The sequence below is a fragment of the Cryptotermes secundus genome, unplaced genomic scaffold, assembly GCF_002891405.2.
Source record: "Cryptotermes secundus unplaced genomic scaffold, Csec_1.0 scaffold595, whole genome shotgun sequence".
NCBI lineage: Eukaryota > Metazoa > Arthropoda > Insecta > Blattodea > Kalotermitidae > Cryptotermes > Cryptotermes secundus.
The window spans coordinates 34,916-53,676 of NW_019745088.1; the positions used below are offsets into that span (position 1 = coordinate 34,916).

The following is an 18,761-nucleotide window of genomic DNA, read 5'->3' on the forward strand; positions in this document are numbered from 1 at the left end:
ATAGAGTTAGTGCATGTGGACCGGATTCCTCTGGTTCCGAATGGGGACCAGTGGCGTGCTCTAGTGAACAAGACAGTAGACCTGCTAGCTTCTCAATCTGCCTCTTGAAGTTCCTTGCTGTGTCTATGAGAACCAATTTTGATGCCACTAATGACAAACTTATCTAGAGAGATCAGTCACAGAAGTGTGTAGCTAAGTTTTGTAATTTTTTTCCTTGGCACTACAGCCCCAGTGGGCCTAGGCCTACCTCCATGAACTTCTCCGAGTTTTGTAATTACTAATGTTAATGTTATGCTGTCTGATGTAATAAGGAGACGAGGATCTATAATTTGAACCGCAAATTAATGTTTCGTTAATAAATAACGATAATTCGCATATAAATATTGACTTCCCAAATGTAAGAACAATTGGCATTGACGTCAGGTTACACGTGTGTCGGTAATTATTGATGATTAATGTTTTCCTAAAAACAGACGTGAAGGTAGCAAACAGCTACAAATGTGTTGGCCTGTCTCATAATGTTGACACATAACGCGAGTTCGTTTGCAGGCTCGAAAATGAAATGCGCACAAAGTTTATGGTTATGAAGAGAACTATCTTCTGGTACGTGACATCTTGTAGAAGTTTATAGATGTTTCGGAAGGATTCACTGGCTCCATCTTCAGGGTCGAATAATAAGCAATATAGCAAGGGGTAGCAAACAGACGATTTCCTTGTTTATTGTTTAAAAAGTTACAGTATAAATTGGCCTTTTTTTGTATCCAATATGTGGTAGTCCCTTAAATATATTTACTAGGCTAAAAGCTGGACGCCAGGAAACTAGGATCGACTCATGGTAGGGACACATTTTCTCTTTGTCTCAGTATTCATAACGGCCCTGGGGCCCACTCAGCCTCTTGTCCAACAGATGCGATAGACTGCCTGGGGTAAAATGGCCGTGGCGTGAAACTGACCATTCATCTCTCCCTAGTGCCGAGGTTAAGAAAGCGTGAAGCTGCACACTCAGTCCTTCATACGTCTTCATGACGTGGTGCTTAGTTAAGCACAGATACATCCAACTTCATGCACGACAACTCTTAGCTTCCATCATCGAATGACGTAATTAGTGTAGCTCTGGGGCCCACACAGAATCTAATGAAATGAACTGGCCGATGCATGAAACTCATCACTCATCTCCATCTAATCCCGAGGTTAAGAATGCATGGCGCTTTGTCGCCACAGCCGCGTCCACCTTCAAGAGATGCTGCTTAGTTAAGCACAGGGGCACGGTTACGTCTACAGTATTCCGTTTTAGTTCTGACGTTCGCATTACGTCCCCTGTGAAGGTTACTATGCCGTCATGTAGACTAATATCGACGTTTCGGAGGAGCGTACGGACTTCTTTTTCATGCGCCATTACGATGTACCAGACTATACGGCGTCACATCCCAGAATATAGTAAATTTTAAGTAATAGTTCGAGATTTCAGACTCGTCTGCTGTTTGGAATAATTTGAAAGGAAGTGATGATATCAGTCAAGGTTGTTCATTAGCGGATCTGCCAAGCGTTCCATCAGGTTTCAGTACATTCATGAGTTAAAGCATATGAGATCCTACCGTGATTAAGATACCGCGTGGAGAGCCTAGGCGCATACGGAAGACTAGGATGAAATCGAAGCCGAGAGAGGCGAGGTTTATCTACGTCAGGATATGTCCAGTGGCGTGCTCTGTTGACCTGACGAGCTCCATGAAGGCAGGAACATTTTTGACCAGGTGAACGACTTAAGTTTTGAATGAAGACTCAGAAATGTAGGGGTTATTTAAGAGTTGTGGCTTTCTGTTTGTCTCAGATATATCTGCCTTATGCATCTGGATTGATTTTACGTCGAATTTCCCTTGCTCTTGACTTCTTAATGCTGCATAACTCATGTTAAAGTTGAGACTGCAGATTATTATATTTCAGTCAAATTTAAATACGAAATCAAAGTAAAATAAGCCAATGACGACACAGTAAATACCGTAATTCCTCGCTAATTCGGATTAATAGGGGTGGGTCATCCGGATTAATGAAAGAAAACGTAGTCCTAAAAAGTTAGAACAAAAAGAAATGGGAAATTTAATGATGTAACTAGTGTTGATGAAAATAAGTGAAAAGATATTATTGTAGATCCTTTATTTAAAGATTATAAAGAGACAATACATTTACTCACAGTTAGAAGAGTCAGAAGCTGTGCTTGTTTTTGAACGTAACAGTGCAGGTTTGAAGAAATTGTCAGAAGTTTTGTCTGAACAGATAAGTGACTCATTCTGCCTTCCTAAATGTCATATATTTTTTTTTTTTTTGAGTACATACTCAACTGTAAACAGCATTTCTCGTATTTCGATTTGGATTAACTGTAACCTTAGTAGCGAAGGTATACTGTAACACTAATTTGTTTAGAAATGAACAAGTATTTACATATTTACATCGCTTCTATATATCACGTCTGTATGAAGGAAGAATAATCAGATGCGTCTCCTTCAGAGTTTGATATCTTTGGGTTTTACCCACCGATTTGAATTTAAGCATTTTCCTGTTTTTCAGAATAAACAGCGGTTGTGTTCCTGAAGAGATATCTGATGTGCGATGCTGTTTCTTTGGTATGTAAACCAATATTTTGATAATTACTGAGATAAGCTCCGTCATTTCACAATTGATTTAATTCATACTCTATATATGTCTATTTTCCTCGCGAATATTTTACAGCAATGTGTACATGTTGTTGCTAGAATAATAGCATTGTCGAGGCATTGAAGTCACCTGCTAGAAATAAGGATATATAGTATCATCAATAGTTGCATTGGTCACACATTTATTTAATTGAATTCCAATATATTACGAATGTGATTTATATATCTTTTTTTTGTATAATACAATATTTCGAAGAAAAAATATATCGATGTGAGAAATAGATTTGAATATCCGAAGATTTGAGGGGTCGAAGAGTGGCAAGTGTGTTACGCAATGCAGTTGTGTCTGACGCCACTGATTATGCGTCTGTTGCATTTAAGAGGCAGTTGGCAGAATTGGTTACAATGTCCCCGAGTTGAATTACCAAGTCTGCCTTCCTCTCCCTGGGGCAACGGACGATGGCGTTCCTCGTGTTACTGATACTGGTCTCCAAGTTCTGCACATCCGTCGTGATTGCCGTGACGATGCCGCTAACTCGAGTGACGATGCTGCCAATTTTGCCTGCAACGCATATCAGCGCCGGAAGTGCGTTCAGACCGTTGACTTCACTCAGGCCGTTCGGGAAGCACTCTGTCGTCACTTCCTTATAGATGTCGGAGCCCATGGAGAGACCCTTCTTACCCTGACTGAGGAGGTCAAAGGCCGGGGTCAATACCGCATTGATCTGATTGGTAGTACAGCCGATGACGTCCTGAACTGAAACAGTAGTAGCATGACGAAATTAAAAATACAGTAAACCCTCGTTATAACGGAATAAGAGAAGTGTCCGTTATCGCCCATGCCCGCTATAACCGAGGGAAGGGGTATTCACGGGATTGCACCAGGGGACACTTAGCCAGTGCATGCAATAAACATAGAAACACACAATGTGATCTCATAAAGATTTTTATATTGGTGTTCTTTTATATTTTGAGTTGTTTTCTGACCACGAAACCTTCTTAGTGTCTCAACATCTCTGAAAATTCACAACTGTACACAGCCAGATTTTGTCCGTTATATCCTGATGTCTCATAATGAGGATTCATTTTAATATTATCGTCTATATGTTACACTGTCTGCCCATCACTTATTTCCACTTACTGGAATCCTATATAAATGGCAGAGAGTTCAGAACGAGAAAAAAAAAACTCGTTGGTGTCTTCACCTTCTCGTGGTGAGGGGGTTTGAGTATGCCAAGAACCCTGCGAGCCATACCAGCGGTAGCGTAGCTACTGGCAGAGCCTCCCTTGCTGGACAGGTCAAAGGGTAGGCATCAGACGAAGAGAGACACCAAAAACCAAAAACTGATGCTGGAAGCAGCGTCATCAGCAGCGACTTGAAGCACAGAGCAAATGATGCTCGAGATGGTTCAAGTTCGTATAGCAACAGGCTTGACCAGAGCGGTTTGAACGGCTGTTGTACTGCGATGTGGAAAGCAAATGGAAAAACTACCATATTATCACTTTTCCTGGATAGTCTCTTTCCAAAAACAGAAGATCGCATTAAGTGGAGGAACTGTTTGGAAGAGACTGTGAACCTGACAGATTACTGATGAATGAATGAATGTTACACTTTTCTGGTGGATAATCTGCTACTTTGCTTCCGCGACGTACTCCTCGACCTGACGACTGAGGCAGGACCTTGATACGAAACATCGGCGAATTTCCATCAGACTAAACGATGTCACATCCCAGATGATTTTTACTCTTCAGAGTCACGCTGTGCGAACCTGCTGTCTTCTTATGAGGTTTGAAGATATCGTCATGATGAATATTATGATCTTGCGGTATGTTACACCGTGTTATTTGGTAGATGGTTAACACAGTTTTAGATGAACATGCTGTGTCAGTTCCTTTCTCGTTACTGAACATAGAGGCGGTAACTTTCTCCAAATCGCTGACGACCGAATTTCAGACCAGGAGGTGTTTTGACCTGAAGTAAAACTGTCCCCGTGCTTAACTAAGTAAACACTACGCCATGAAGACGTATAGAGAATGGATGTATACATCCATATATTCTTGAACTCGGCACTAGTTGGCGGTGAGAAGTCCGCCTCACGCTCCGGCCGCTTTACACTCAGGGAAAGAGCCCGCTGTATCCATTGCATAGGAGGCTGATTGGGCCTCAGAACCAGTCTGGAAGAAATGGAGAGGAGAAAAATCTTGCCCCCACCGGGACTCGAACTCCGTTCCCCCAGTCGTCCAGCCCGTAGCCAGTCGTTATACCGGGGTTTTTTTTTTTGGTGTTTTGACCTAGAAGGCTAAAATTTGAGAAAACTTAAAATTACGTGAGTTCTTGTTGCCAGTCAGTTACATGTGCCTGGTCTATTTGTATTCAGCTTTCTCGTGGTTCATTTAACGACGCTACCGGTTGCATAGCCTATATAGCATGGACAAATGTGATGATTAATGAATTTGAAAGAACGTCGAAGCATTTCGCCGAGGTATAAGGGAGGAAATCTCGTCGTTAGCTCGGAGAGATTGAGGAATATCGTGGACACCCGTGGTCAGGACGGCCGGCGCTCCAGCCAATACGCCACCCTACTCCCTCCCTGATACAGGGTCCAGAGCGTCGCTGCTATTCCAACAAGGTCGATGAACTCTTGCTTAATTTTTCTGAATAAAAGTGCACTTGGGAGACCTAGGTGTAGATGGTTGGGCAATATAAACTTGTATGTTATAGAAATAGATTATGGGTTCTTTGGGCTGGGCTCGACTGTTGTAGCATGGTGTGTGAAATGGTGTTTTGTACTAATAATAATGAAGCTCTAGGAGCCGTAGAAATAGTGGAATTGCTACATGAGCTGTTTGAAAAATAAGTAAAAGCCAGTTACCCGTTTTAACACCGGCCGCAACAGCCGCACCGACTGCGTCCTCTCCGCACTTCGCAGCCCGCAGTGCAGTTCCAACAGGACTGTCACTCACAGCCTTCTTTATTTTGGTGATGGTGTCGTTCAGCGCCGCCTTCACTTCGGTTTCCACTGATTCCTCAACTGATTTCGCCAAGGACTCCAGTCCCTTCCTGGAATCCTCGACGAATGTTATTGCGTTTTGTCCGGCTTGAACCAGTGACCCAAACAAATTGCCAAAGAATTCTTTGATACTCTTTATGCTGCCTACCGGGTCCAGTAAGTTGAGAGTCGGAAGGCTGATGTCTCGTCTGCTGTGTGCTGCAGCTTCCCACATCTGCAACACACAACTCCACTTAATGTGTACTGTCTGGAGGGGCACTGTATGTAACACGCACGTGTTAAATAACAAACTCTTAAAAAAATTTAACTCTGAAATCTCGAAGAAAGAGATCATTTGACGACAGGATGACAGAACAAGATTATAAATGGTATATTCCGCAATGTCGCACAATGAATTACCGACGCTCTGTGAAACTTACTATTATTTTTAAACTTGTCCAAATAAATGTAACAAAAAATACAGGTAACGAAAGTCTTACATATCGTAATGTCGCGAAACTTTTGGGAGGGTGTCTGGGATATGCAGGGGTTGAACAAAATAATGGAAACACTATGGATACTGCGCCCATTTCCCAATTCATGTCGTATTGTACAGACGCAATCCTTCTTGGAATGGTTTCGTACAAGTTTTTGAACATCCTCTAGCGGGATTTTATACCATTCTTCCTGAAGAACATCTTCAGGTGCTAGTCTCCAAAACGACCAGCGTGGTTCAGTGTTGCGCAGATCGTGTGAATGTGCTGGCCGGGGAAGATGTTGAAGTTCACTTTCATGTTCTTCAATCCACGACTGAAGAGTTCCAGTTGTGCGAATGGGGTTACATTGTCGTCTTGGAAAACTGCATCGTTGTTCGGAAATAGCGTCTGGACCATGGGGTGCACCTGATTGCCCAACCTGTCCACGTACTCCCTTGCAGTAATGTGACCGTGGAGGGTTAAAATGGGAGCAACAGAATACTGTACCACGATGTTGCTGCCCAAACCATGACAGAACCTCCCCTGTGTTTCACTGTTGGAACCAGGTATTCCGGACTGTAGGCTTGCTTGGGTGGTCTCCAAACGTAAACTCTTCCTGATGTAGGGAACTGCGTGAAGGAAGACTCATCTGACCATATCACGCGTGTGTTTCCAGTTGTCTGATGTCCAGGTTTCGTGGTTTACTCATCTGAGCCATACTGCCAGTAATCGGAGGTTTGTGAAGCTCACGTCGGGCAGTTTTTGTGGAAACAGGGTCTTCAAGATGACTATTCAGCTCTGCTGCAGTTCACCTGTGCTGCAGTAGTTCTGTGATTTTCCGAAACAATCCTTTTCAATGTACAAGTACGATAATCTCTTTCTGTCAATGTTAATTTTCGCCCACTGTTCCTCTTCGCTGATGTTATCTTCCTATGATTACTGCATGCCGACATAACCTCAGAAACTGTCGCTCTCTGTACATCTTAATGTGGCAGTTTTTATCACAGCTGCTCCAGCTAAACGCGCACCAACGCTCCGTCTCATACAAAATCAGACAAATGTCCCATTTTCCGAATCTTTCACACGGACTGTCACTCAACACAATCACCAATGCACTCACATGAGCACTACAGAGTATAAACAAACGGAAGAACATTCAGTGTTGCAAACTGAAGTTCTTTCAATGTAGCCAACACAAAAATTTCTGTTTACCCAATTTCTTAGTATTATTTTTTTAACACCCCCCCCCCCTCCATGTAACGTTCATTCGTGGCTCTATTATGGAACAGTATGGCTGAAAAGTAGAAGAGTTGAATGGCTTTCAGTGCAAGTGTGTCATCCCCTATTACAACCAAATCTTCAGAGCAATTTATGGAATACAAAGAAAAGTATATTTTTTGGCCTTCATTACGGACTAATATGACTCAAATACAGAAAGACTGACAAACGTCTGATGGAAATTTTCCGAATTGATTTTCAGCAAAATGGTGGAACGGTTTGTGGAATGAGGGTAAAAGTACGTTTTGGCCTAATGGAAAGTGGGCTTCATTATGGATCAATGTGACTGAAAACGGGAAAAGTTTTGATGCGTTTGTGGATAGAGTTTTCCTTCTCTCCATCAGTGGCGCTTCCGCCTCCTCCATGGCTTCATAACAGTGATTATTTCGGGGTGGACTCATTAACCCCATGCCTAACCCCAACAGGAAGGACCAGAAACTTTACTTTTCCAGGCTCCTACCTTATGACTTGTCTGGCGTGGGTGGCACTACCAACGCTTATGCTCCCGCCAGCATAGCTATCAGGGTCACTGGGGCGTGAAAACCCTCTCTCTGCGACAATAACATAGCCGTCGAGGAGGTCATTGATGCATTAAGTGTAACATTGACGGGAGCTGAATTAAAATTTTTCGGTAATCTAGGACATCAAAACTGTATTTGATGAAAATGTGTTTATCCCAAACTACGGTTATAATAGAAACAATTACTTTGTAAATAGGATGTAATTTGTAGGTAAGAGCAGCTCACTTCCTGTAGGTCTCTACATCAGAGCCATATTGTGCAGTTCAGCTGAGAGGTACATTTATTTTTAATCTGTATAGAAATATTTCGGCAAGAGTTTCTTTTTTCAATGAATAGATTTCTGACTTATGTTCTTTTTCTTTGCTTCACGGTAACCGTCCCTCCAAGACATCTCGCAATTTGAAGTGAATTACCAGCTGTCTCATAACATGTAGCAGCGATCAAGTTAGCAAAGCGGTAAAGCCGTGGGCTTATAATCGGAAGGTTCTTGGTTTGAACCTGAGCAAGATAATCCGCTATCCTGACTGAGGTTCTTCTTAGTTTTTGTTAGTCTTTCTAGGCCAGTTCAAGGTTTGTACCTTGATTATACTACGACCATTTCCTTCCAAATCCCTTTCTCTTCATTATTTGTCAGTAAATAAATAGACGACATACGTTCCGAAATACGGACAGCGTTGTTATACAACCCACGAAAATGTAAACCCCAGGCTACAAATTCCTGTCATTATTATATTTATTATTATTATTATTATGGTGCAGTTGTTACCATTATTATTTGCATGAATATAAAAAACAATTAAACTGAAATATTATTATTATTATCCTCTCTGAAAATCTATACTTTTCATTTCTCAATTAAATATTTATACGTTTCATTTCTCAGTTCTCAGTAACAATTTAGATTTATTTAATGAAATTATTATTATTATTATTTGTTTACTTGTCTGCATTAATGGGTTTTCCTTCACTGCTTGCCTGTAATTTGTCTTTGACTTTATGTTGTGATTGTCCATAATGTAATTACTTGTATCTACACTGTGCTCTGTCTGTAATTGGCCTTGCGGCTTATGACTCGGCACATAAATAATAAAGAATTGAATTGAATTATTATTGCAGTAGTAATGACGGATGCTTGCAGTTAAATATTTTCCCCTCTTTGAAAATTTTAAATCACAGTGGTAACTATAAGTACCACCTGCTTATCATTAAGAAGTGTTTAATGCTGCCCACAGACAGAATACGTGCATACCTCTTTCGTATGATTCTCACACTAAACGGTTCCTACTTCCCTGTACGATATTAAATGCTTGGACTTTGTAATGGAGAGGCAGTGTGTTTTCTTTGATGTAGCATGCTTCAAATTTTTAATAGGAGTCTATAATCATATCCCGTATATTTTGAAGTTTTGCGAAATGAACGATATCGCTTCCTCGTGGAAAATATCTGAATATTAACCGCTCTTCCGTCGTAATCCGTGACTGTTCTACCTGTTTATCCACATGAATTTTGTTTATCTACTGTACAGACTAAATGCAGGAATTGTGTGTTATCATTCTTAGTTTTAGCTCAATGTGTTCCATGTTCAGCATGTCTCAGAGTTCATATTTCGTCAGATTCGAATAGCCAAACAGTATTCAAAAACATTTCCATATTCTAAACAATGTATTTGTGCGAATAAATCAGCCAATTTGGCATGGATATTCCATTTTCATTCACATGAAGAATTTAACAGGTAACTTTGTTTAATTTTATAATTTCTGACCATTTCTTTCTGTTGTTCAGTGACATTCTTTGGCTGTTTGACCGATATATACAAGAGTCCTCTATATCTGTTCTGCATTTTTTCAACTATAACATCCTTTTCATTTTATTGGGTAATTTCCGTAATATTTCTAATTTCTGCTAAATTTTTTAAAAGTTTCATCAGAGTGTTTACGTAAATATCCTTTCCCAGACACGAAAAGAGGGACCAGAAACTGATTCAGTCAGCCATTGAAATCTCGACATCTACGTTTCCAAGACGTACTCACCTGCACAGCGAATAGTGTCACAAGGATGGCGCAAAGGAATTTTGGCGACATGGTGAGCAGTGTCTGCGCTACTGTTTCTAGAGCATCCGGTGAGTCCCACATCCGAACGCTTATATACGCCTCACTTAACACACGCTGAGGCACGTCCCGCAGGCTGTGCAAATACCATGACCACCTGCTTAATTGCTTCTGTTGCGCGTTCTAGTGTGTTCTCTGCGTATTTCACTGCCGCTGTTGCCTGCCTGCAGCATGTCTTGGCTCTCGAGAGGCCAGCAGCAACATAATCTTCAATCAATTCCCATCCTTTTATTGGGATTCTTTTTTCGACATTGGTATCAGTATCCTGGTGTTATGAATCTTTCTTGGGACAGGTATTCGCATCTTTCTATTAGGATTCTTGTCTTGGCACTGGTGTTCGCATCTTTCTATTAGGATTCTTGTCTTGGCACTGGTGTTCGCATCTTTCTATTAGGATTCTTGTCTTGGCACTGGTGTTCGCAACTTTCTAGCAGGATTCTTGTCTTGGCACTGGTGTTCGCATCTTTCTATTAGGATTCTTGACTTGGCACTGGTGTTCGCATCTTTCTATTAGGATTCATTTCTCGACGCTGCTATTCGCATCTTAGTCTTAAAAGCATATCTGGGGCCACACAGACCAACTCGTGTTAGCTATAAGATGCCAACCAAACAGCATCAAATTAATTCGGAGACCCTATTCCGTATCAGTAATGACGGCTTAAGTTTTAATAAAATCCGTGATGTTGGAGTGTGGTTCGCTCCTCTCAGGTGTGACATCATATTTGAGGTTCTCACGGGTTATGATTCATATTGTCACGCGTATTAGTGTGAGTGTAGCCAGGGGTTGGATTGGTAATTGGATTTATTGAACTCGTCGATACAGCACTTGACTACACTTTACAGTTCACTGTTACACACACACACACTAGTGTCCACAGTCACGTCTTCACTAGCTGTTGTTCGGTAGTGGCTTCCAATGGCAGACGTTACCTTTTCTCCCGGTTCTCGAACTATCCCCGGTCTCAGCTACCAGCTTCTAGCAGCAACGGCTCACAACTGAGCCCCAGCGGTTACCTGACTGACTCACTCAAACCTGGCAGAAAACACCATTCCTCTTTTATTTACGGGCTGTTGCTTAGTAAGACTACACTTTATATTCTACTACTTGATGCGACATGAACCGTACGGACGTCGTACGACCGATGTCGCTGTGTGTGAACGTGCCCTAAGGCGCTGTTAGTAGTTTCACGCTCGTTTCCTAGCAACGGGTCTGCATGCCACAATATTTTGGTCTCAAGCATTATCACGCCGTATAGTCTGGCAGGTGAGAGCGAGCGTTTCAGAGAAACATGCCGTCTTCTTCTTCTTCTTCTTCAGGATAAATAGTAATGATGTCGTTTTCAAAGGCTGGTACGAGTCTGTACGTTGTCATAACACAAGCCCACAACATGAATAACATGAATATATTTCACTTGTTGCCTTGTTGCGAGTTTCCCAGTGGGAAGAATGATTTCTTAACACAGGCCTGTGTTATTTAAGAAAGCTCTATATATTTGAAGAACGCCATCTTCTGGCATGTGGCACCATGTAGATCCTGTGTGAACAAAATGTATCGCCTCCATCTTCAGGGTAGAAAAACCCACCAGCGAGGAACGAGCTTGAGTAGATGACTGCAGGCTGAGTGACCAGTCGAAAAACACCCAGCTATATGAGACCAGGAAGGTAAGGAAGAGGGGGCCACATGGGAAATCAATAGAGAGGAGAGGGGAAGGTTGTGTGGAGACGGGCCAGTAGGTAGCAGGCAAGNCTCCCGGCATGCGATGAAAGAAAGGGTAGTCGATGTCACGCACAAGATTCGAACCACACACCTCCCGAACAGAAGTCACAAACGTCGACGTTTATTGCGCGGAACAGGCTGTAAACACACTGCAATGATATAATCGCAGCAGCTGAGCGATTGACAGGGACGTAACGGATGTTGGAGCCGGGCGAACAGTAAACAGACGGGGATGCGAATTGCGTAAGCAAATGGCGCCTCGGTTAGGTCATTAAAATACATAAAGTTACGAGAGGAACCAATCGCCTGCTTTCCTTTCATATGACACCGATCGCACGAAAAACAAAAAGAAGAACTAAGTTTATTACATTAGGCCCCTAACAAAAATTATGGGGGATTACACAGACAGATGGCAAGATGATCTTATAAGCCTCAGTAGCCTAAAAAATTAATGTTAGATGCACAGACAGACGGCTACACAGACGAACAGGAAGGCAATTTACTGGTCTCCATCCTTTTGGCTTTCCCACCAATATCCTATATGTATTTCTCTTCTTCCCCATTCGTGTTACATGCCCTGTCCATCTCATCCTCATTGACTTGATCATTCTAATTATACTTGGAGAAGAGTACAAGTTCTGAAGCTCCTCATTATGCAGTTTTCTTAAGTAGGATACGATTCGGGCGTTGAGGCCTGATATTTCTTATTAATTGCATTTGCAAAGTCCTATTTCTTAACTGACTTTTGTTCATTCTTTAAAATTGTAACCTCCAGGTCTACGTATCGCGGTAGTGAGGACGTGAGCAGAGTGACCTTCTGGTTTCTCGTAGTGGAGCTCCTCCAGCAGGCATTGTGCTGTATTCTTGAGAGAACAGTGGTAGTGTCAGTGGCCGTGACGGGAAGATATGGGCTTACTGTTGGAGAGTTCTATCCTCTGGAATATAACACTGTGTAGTCCGTTGAAAGTCAGCATACTTTCCGGAGGAATGTATCGCCTGCATCTTCATTTCCGAAGAATAATCCGAGCAAGAAACCAGCGAGAAAGCAGTTGGCAAACATAGCAGCTCGGCTGACTCTCAACGGACAGAACTCTTCATAACCACCGCTGCGAGAACCTCATATCCTACACGGCGCTATATCGCAGAAGATAGAACTCTTCATAGCCACCGCAGTGAGAACCTCATATCCTACACGGCGCTATATCCGAGAGGACAGAACTCTTCATAACCACCGCAGTGAGAACCTCAGATCCTACACAGCGCTATATCCCAGAAGATAGAACTCTTCATAACCCCCTCAGTGAGACCATCATATCCTACACAGCGCTATATCCCAGAAGATAGAACTCTTCATAACCACCGCTGCGAGAACCTCATATCCTACACGGCGCTATATCCCAGAAGACAGAACTCTTCATAACCACCGCAGTGAGAACCTCATATCCTACACAGCGCTATATCCCAGAAGACAGAACTCTTCATAACCACCGCAGTGAGAACCTCATATCCTACACGGCGCTATATCCCAGAAGACAGAACTCTTCATAACCACCGCTGGGAAATCCTCAGATTCTACACGGCGCTATAGACACCCACTCTCTTGAAACTGTCGAAACCACCGTCGATTGTTCTTAGGACAGGGCGGGTTAATGCCGAATCGCCTTCGAAAAGCACGCTGCACCGTGACATCCAAATTTGTTTTCGCGAACTCGAGAACGCAGAAAATCTTTTGCTGAGGAGTAGGCATTCCGAGGGTAAACGAACAATTGAACGTAGCCGGAAGAACGACGCGACTTCAGTGCCCCTGTGGCAACCATTCACAACTTAGATAACTCCTCTTTCAAAAGTTCACTGACTCATTCCATGACGATGCTTGAGAACTGAAGCAATGCGTCATGAAATCGCTTCATTCTTTTTTAATAACCCTGTATTTATGAACAATGAATGTGAAAGGATTTGCAAGGAAGAGGTCGTGGCCAACTCGAGGTACTATCCTAGAAATTCCTGTAGGGACAAAGGGCTCTTTTCGCAGCGAGTAAAGCAATCAAGGCATGAAATTGACTGTTCGCCTGCACCTACTCTTGAGGTTAAAACTGGTGAAGTTATTCCTCCAGTGCCCACACTCGCCTTCAGGGTGTGGTGCTTAATTAAGTCCAAACACACCTTTACCTTACAGCGTAAAAGGTAAAGCTGTCCCCGTGCTGAACTAATTAAGTACTACGCCATGAAGGCGTATGGGAGGTGGTTGTATAGGTCCATGTATTCTGGACCTCGGCACTAATTGCAGTCCTACATAGGTAACTGCAGGTTGTAAATAGAAGGGAATTGAGACATGAGTTAAGAACATCCCTTTTATAAATAATATGTATTTATGAAGAATGCCATCTTCTGGGATGTGGCGCCATGTACAACTTGTGTGAACCGACGTTCTTTAGAAACTGCAGTCACCTGCTCACGCTGGTACCTCGATCAAGAATTTTTCTACCCTGAAATTGGAGGCGATACGTTTCTCCGAAACGTAGGTTCACACATGATCTACACGATGCCACATCCCAGAGGACGACATTCTTCATAGTCACGGCTGTGAAAATCTCAAATATTACCCAAATATATTTTTATTTCTCCTTTGGCTTTACAATATCAAGCTCGCAGCATTGGGGAGAGAGTGTGCTACTCCCGCTGCGGTATTCTGAACTTAAGCAGCTTGTGACGACACGTAGTCATCGACGCACTTCTTGATTTCATCAGTAAGCTGATCGACGTTTGACGACGCCGTCTTCACCTCCGCAGCACACGATTGGATTTCCTGTTTTAGTGCAGGGGCGTCGTCTATAATGTGGGAGACGTCGTCCTTAATGGTGATGATGTCTTTGGCGAGATCAGACAGGACGGCGGCAGTGCTCACAGCTAAGCACGGGATGGCCGCGACGACGGTCGCGCCGGCCGGAATGCATGTACCTATGATGACCGTTGCCTTGCTACTCAAATCCTTTATTTTGGCTGCAGTCTCTGTTGCATTTTTAACGATAGGTTCTGCCTGTTTCGCCACACTGGAGGTGCACTCCAACACTTTGCTTCCTGTAACAATACACAGTGACATCCTGACATAAGTAAACATCGGGACCGACCACCTAGTAGTAACTATTAGAAATGGCCGCGCCATAGCTCAAGCGGTTAGTCGCTGGCTTCCCACCACAGCGGCCCGCGCTCGATCCCGGGTCTGGTCAAGTAAGATTTGTGGTGGACAAAGTGACACGGGGGCAGGTTTTCTCCGAGTACTTCAGTTTCCCCTGCCAATCTTCATTCCACCAATTGCTCCACAATCACCCTCACCTATCATCTGGGGCTGGTACAATAGGCCAGAAGTGGCCGCAGTGCAAGGGACTGAGTCCCACCCCACTAGCAATAAAAGAACTATTGGAAACAGAGAGGAACATCCATACCCGTAGAGCACACTGTTCTGTACCTGTCACATGTTACGGATCGCGATTTAGACCAGTGATCTCCATCTTACCAGCAGTCTGAACAACTGATGCGATTTTTTCCCGGTTGGTGACGACGCAGGTTAAGGTTCCCGCGCCTTTTGCCTTCGCCTTTTCTACAAGATCTGTGATTTTATCTTCTGCTTTCTCCTTCAGATCATCAAGCTGTTGCTTCGTATTGTCGATAACTTCTTTTGCTTTGTCACTAATTCCCTTGACAATTTCTTTTATTTTGTCTATAGCTTCCTGCGCGATCTCTTTGGCGTTTTCCACGGCATCCTGGACTTTCTCTACTGCTTCCTCGTAGGCCTGCTTCAACTTCTCCTCGGCAGCGGCAGCGGCCTCCTTAACGGCGTCCGCAACGTTCTCTGCTGTGTTCTTTATTTCTTCTCCAACCTGCTCAAGTTTCGACTTTATGTCATCCAAAATGTTACGCTGGCTCATGCTGAAGGCACCCTGAAATCAGAAACGAAGATGAAGTTTCCGCTGTGGCTGTAACCACAGGAGTTAAACCTCCACGCACTGTAGACCTAACTACTGTGCTCAGTCCACCATTTTACCCCTTCACCTGTCCTTCGAGATGTTAAAGTTTCCCTTTCCAACGCATTTCCGTAGAGGCGCTGGCAGTGACAATGCTCGGTAACATGGAATGGCAGGTTTACTGAGAAATCGCGACTTGGAAAAAAATTTGAAAGAAGCGGTGGCGAACCAATGGAAATGCTGAGCCGGAATTTGAGGAAAGTTATGAAAACCCTCAGTCAGGTTAGACAGGGTCCAGGCTGAGATTCGAACCCAGCATACCCCGTTACGAGCGTTGCCACTACGCTTAGCCGATCGGTTTTTCTTAATCGTATAGTAATTGTATTCGCATGAATATTATCGATGGGAGCCACGTCTTAGCCTTGTCTGGTGACAAGCTGTCAGGGAATACAAGAGTCAGGAGGAAGGGGAAGCCTCGAACCCCTTCATCGTATTCATCCACGGCACTTCCCTTCATGATCTGAGTACAGCCATTCTGTTCAGATAAATGCTGGTACTGATAGTTATGTGACTGCGTTACCGAAACGTCTGTCGAATGGTTAGCATTCCTGATTTATATTCGGGAGGCGGTCACGACATCTTTCTTCTATGTCCTTCTCGATCCATTATTGACTTTCATATTACGATTCGACGCTATATAGTCTCATCTAGTGGCGTCGCCGTTAAATTGACCGTAAATGAAAAGAACAATTAATTTTGGGGCGCCCATTTGATTTCATGACTAGCTTAGGTTGTCGCACTACGGAATATGTTACGTCAAGAAACTGCATATGCTCTGTCTGGAGTATCATAGAAAGTACGTCATACTTTGAGTAGGCAACTTTAGAGAACAAAAATCCCTTGGTTTCATCGATATCCCCGGTATAGTAATTTCGGTTCCCATCGCAGGTTGAAAATATAGCCCAGTAATACTCTAATTAGTGAACGGAGTTCATGGAGGTAGGCCTAGGCCCACTGGGGCTGTAGTGCCAAGAAAAAAACCCCTCTAATTATGATGTAACGATATACGTATGTTAGTATCCGAGGATGACGCACACACAAAGACATTATAGGCAGACAATAGGAAAAATGTCTAGACTCACTCGCTCATGGAGTTGAGTCCTTCTGAGAAGCTGCCAGTTGTTCAGTCACTCAAGAATCTCCCAGCATTTTGTAGAACCCGAAAGTTCATTGCCGTGTTCACAAGAGCCCTCCACTGGTCCCTATCCTGAGCCAGATCGATCTAGTCCATACCATCTCATCCTATCTCTCAAAGATCCATTTTAATATTGTCCATCCACCTAGGTCTTGGTCTTCCTAGTGGTCTCTTTCCTTCTGACTTTCCCACCAATATCCTACATGCATTCTTCTCTCGAATTCATGCTACATGCCATGCCCATTTCATCCCTCTTGACTGGATCAATCTAATTATACTTGATGAAGTGTACAAGTTATAAAGCTCCTCATTATGCACTGTAATGTCTAGACACTAAAGTCAATACCACCAACCTGTATTGCTACAAGAGCCAGAAGTCCGAAGATGACGATTTTGGCAGCCATGATTCAGGTTGTGCCCTGGTGTTACAATTGGAACTTTGAGCACCTGTCCCAGACCTACTGGGTTTATATTACACCCAAAAACAATGAGAATGTATGTTGAATTACAGAAAGCTGTGCAAACATATTATTTTCGGCTACTTAAACAGCTAAAATACAAAGCCTTGGCAGTTGTGTGCTTACATTAGTACGTGTAAATCAACACAATTGTGGAATACTCATATTTGGCAGCTTGACATAAGTTGTTGTTAATTTGCAAAATGTGTCAACTCAACTGACAACTTTTCATAATTTCAGATGTTAACACGTGAATAAGAATAATTATGCACTTTCGTACACGTCATCACATTCACTGACGAAGTCCAGAAACTTCGAGTTTGTTCACTAGTGTGTGAAATGGGTACCTAGGTTGTGACAAAGCTTTCTGTTGGATGGTGTTTCGGGAACCGTTGTCTTCCACTGGATGGGCACGTTTGAGTGTACTATTTCTTTCTATACATGTGATTTTGTGTTCTTCTAAACTAATTAATTTTGTTTTAATATTGAATTTTGAGGTCTAAAATACGAGTACATTCGTTTGCTTGCTTTCAAATATTTGATTGTCAGTGCTTCGAAACAGTTTTAATTTATTTTCATTTGGAGATTCAGTTTTTAATTCTACTAAGATTTACCGAGTTATTTTTCTTTTGAAAATCAAATTTGCTTTTTTTTCAACATTTCTTAATCTCTTTCTTTTAATGTTCAGTTTTGAGTTCCAAGATTTCTTAATTTTTTTCTTTTTAGATTCAGTTTTGAATCCTTCTCAAGTTTCATAACTTTAAGGTGTTCACCTCTTGCAGAAAGTCTTAATTTACTGTCTTTTAGACCATCTTTGATCAGTTCTTCTGAAACTTCTTGATCAATTTTCTATCAAGGAACAAAATTGAGTTATTCTAAAGTTTCTTTAATTATAATCTTTTAAAGACGCATTTGGAACTGATTTGCTTCATTTATTTTCTTTTAAATGTCTCTTTCGAGCTTTTTCGTATTTCCGTTATTGTTTTGAAGGATAAATTTGTATTTATTCTAAAATGAATAAGATTTTTCTTCGTATTCTTAATTTCATGAGAATAATCTGCTCCCTTCACGCAAGTTTAGTACTGAGTAATTTCTGCCGATATTTAGAATTGATCTTCCCACATGTTCATACGTACCTCATGTACCTCATGTGGAGGACCCTGCCCCCCCCCATCGAAGTGGTAACAAGTGCTCATGCATAATTTTAATGTGCGTCTGTTTTGAAAAGTTTACTGCTTATGATGGCTAATTTTCTTAAATGTTTCAAGCGTTATAACTGCGTATCTGTAATCAATAACATTGAGAAGATTAATATGGCGGTAACGCTCTGGACTTGCATTTGGGAAGTTGTCAGTTCGAACCTCGACCGGGACACCAACTATTCTGACTGAGATTTTCCTGGCTCTTC

At 42.5% G+C, this 18,761-nt stretch overlaps 2 protein-coding genes across 2 annotated transcripts; both read right to left on the reverse strand.

Annotated features, from left to right (window-relative positions):
• Positions 1-2,134: 2,134 nt before the first annotated feature.
• On the reverse strand, positions 2,135-10,060 carry LOC111874929. The gene is made up of 3 exons (XM_023870810.1): positions 9,944-10,060; positions 5,522-5,873; positions 2,135-3,405 (listed from the first exon to the last, which is right to left on the reverse strand). The coding sequence occupies exons 1-3, from the start codon at positions 10,043-10,045 to the stop codon at positions 3,008-3,010; spliced, it is 852 nt and encodes a 283-aa protein (XP_023726578.1). The 5' UTR covers positions 10,046-10,060; the 3' UTR covers positions 2,135-3,007.
• A 4,270-nt stretch (positions 10,061-14,330) lies between these two features.
• LOC111874941 lies at positions 14,331-17,352 on the reverse strand. The gene is made up of 3 exons (XM_023870826.1): positions 17,249-17,352; positions 15,253-15,676; positions 14,331-14,816 (listed from the first exon to the last, which is right to left on the reverse strand). The coding sequence occupies exons 1-3, from the start codon at positions 17,297-17,299 to the stop codon at positions 14,434-14,436; spliced, it is 858 nt and encodes a 285-aa protein (XP_023726594.1). The 5' UTR covers positions 17,300-17,352; the 3' UTR covers positions 14,331-14,433.
• Between the last annotated feature and the right edge of the window lie 1,409 nt (positions 17,353-18,761).

Excerpts from the sequence above, each read along its gene's own strand:
- LOC111874941 (XM_023870826.1), bottom strand. The coding sequence starts at position 17,299 with ATGGCTGCCAAAATCGTCATCTTCGGACTTCTGGCTCTTGTAGCAATA. Across the intron at positions 15,677-17,248 it reads TGGCTCTTGTAGCAATACAG|GGTGCCTTCAGCATGAGCCA; the intron begins GTTGGTGGTATT and ends TTCTGATTTCAG. Across the intron at positions 14,817-15,252 it reads ATCAGTTGTTCAGACTGCTG|GAAGCAAAGTGTTGGAGTGC; the intron begins GTAAGATGGAGA and ends GTATTGTTACAG.
- LOC111874929 (XM_023870810.1), bottom strand. The coding sequence starts at position 10,045 with ATGTGGGACTCACCGGATGCTCTAGAAACAGTAGCGCAGACACTGCTC. Across the intron at positions 5,874-9,943 it reads TGACACTATTCGCTGTGCAG|ATGTGGGAAGCTGCAGCACA; the intron begins GTGAGTACGTCT and ends TGTGTGTTGCAG. Across the intron at positions 3,406-5,521 it reads TGCGGCCGGTGTTAAAACGG|TTCAGGACGTCATCGGCTGT; the intron begins GTAACTGGCTTT and ends CTACTGTTTCAG.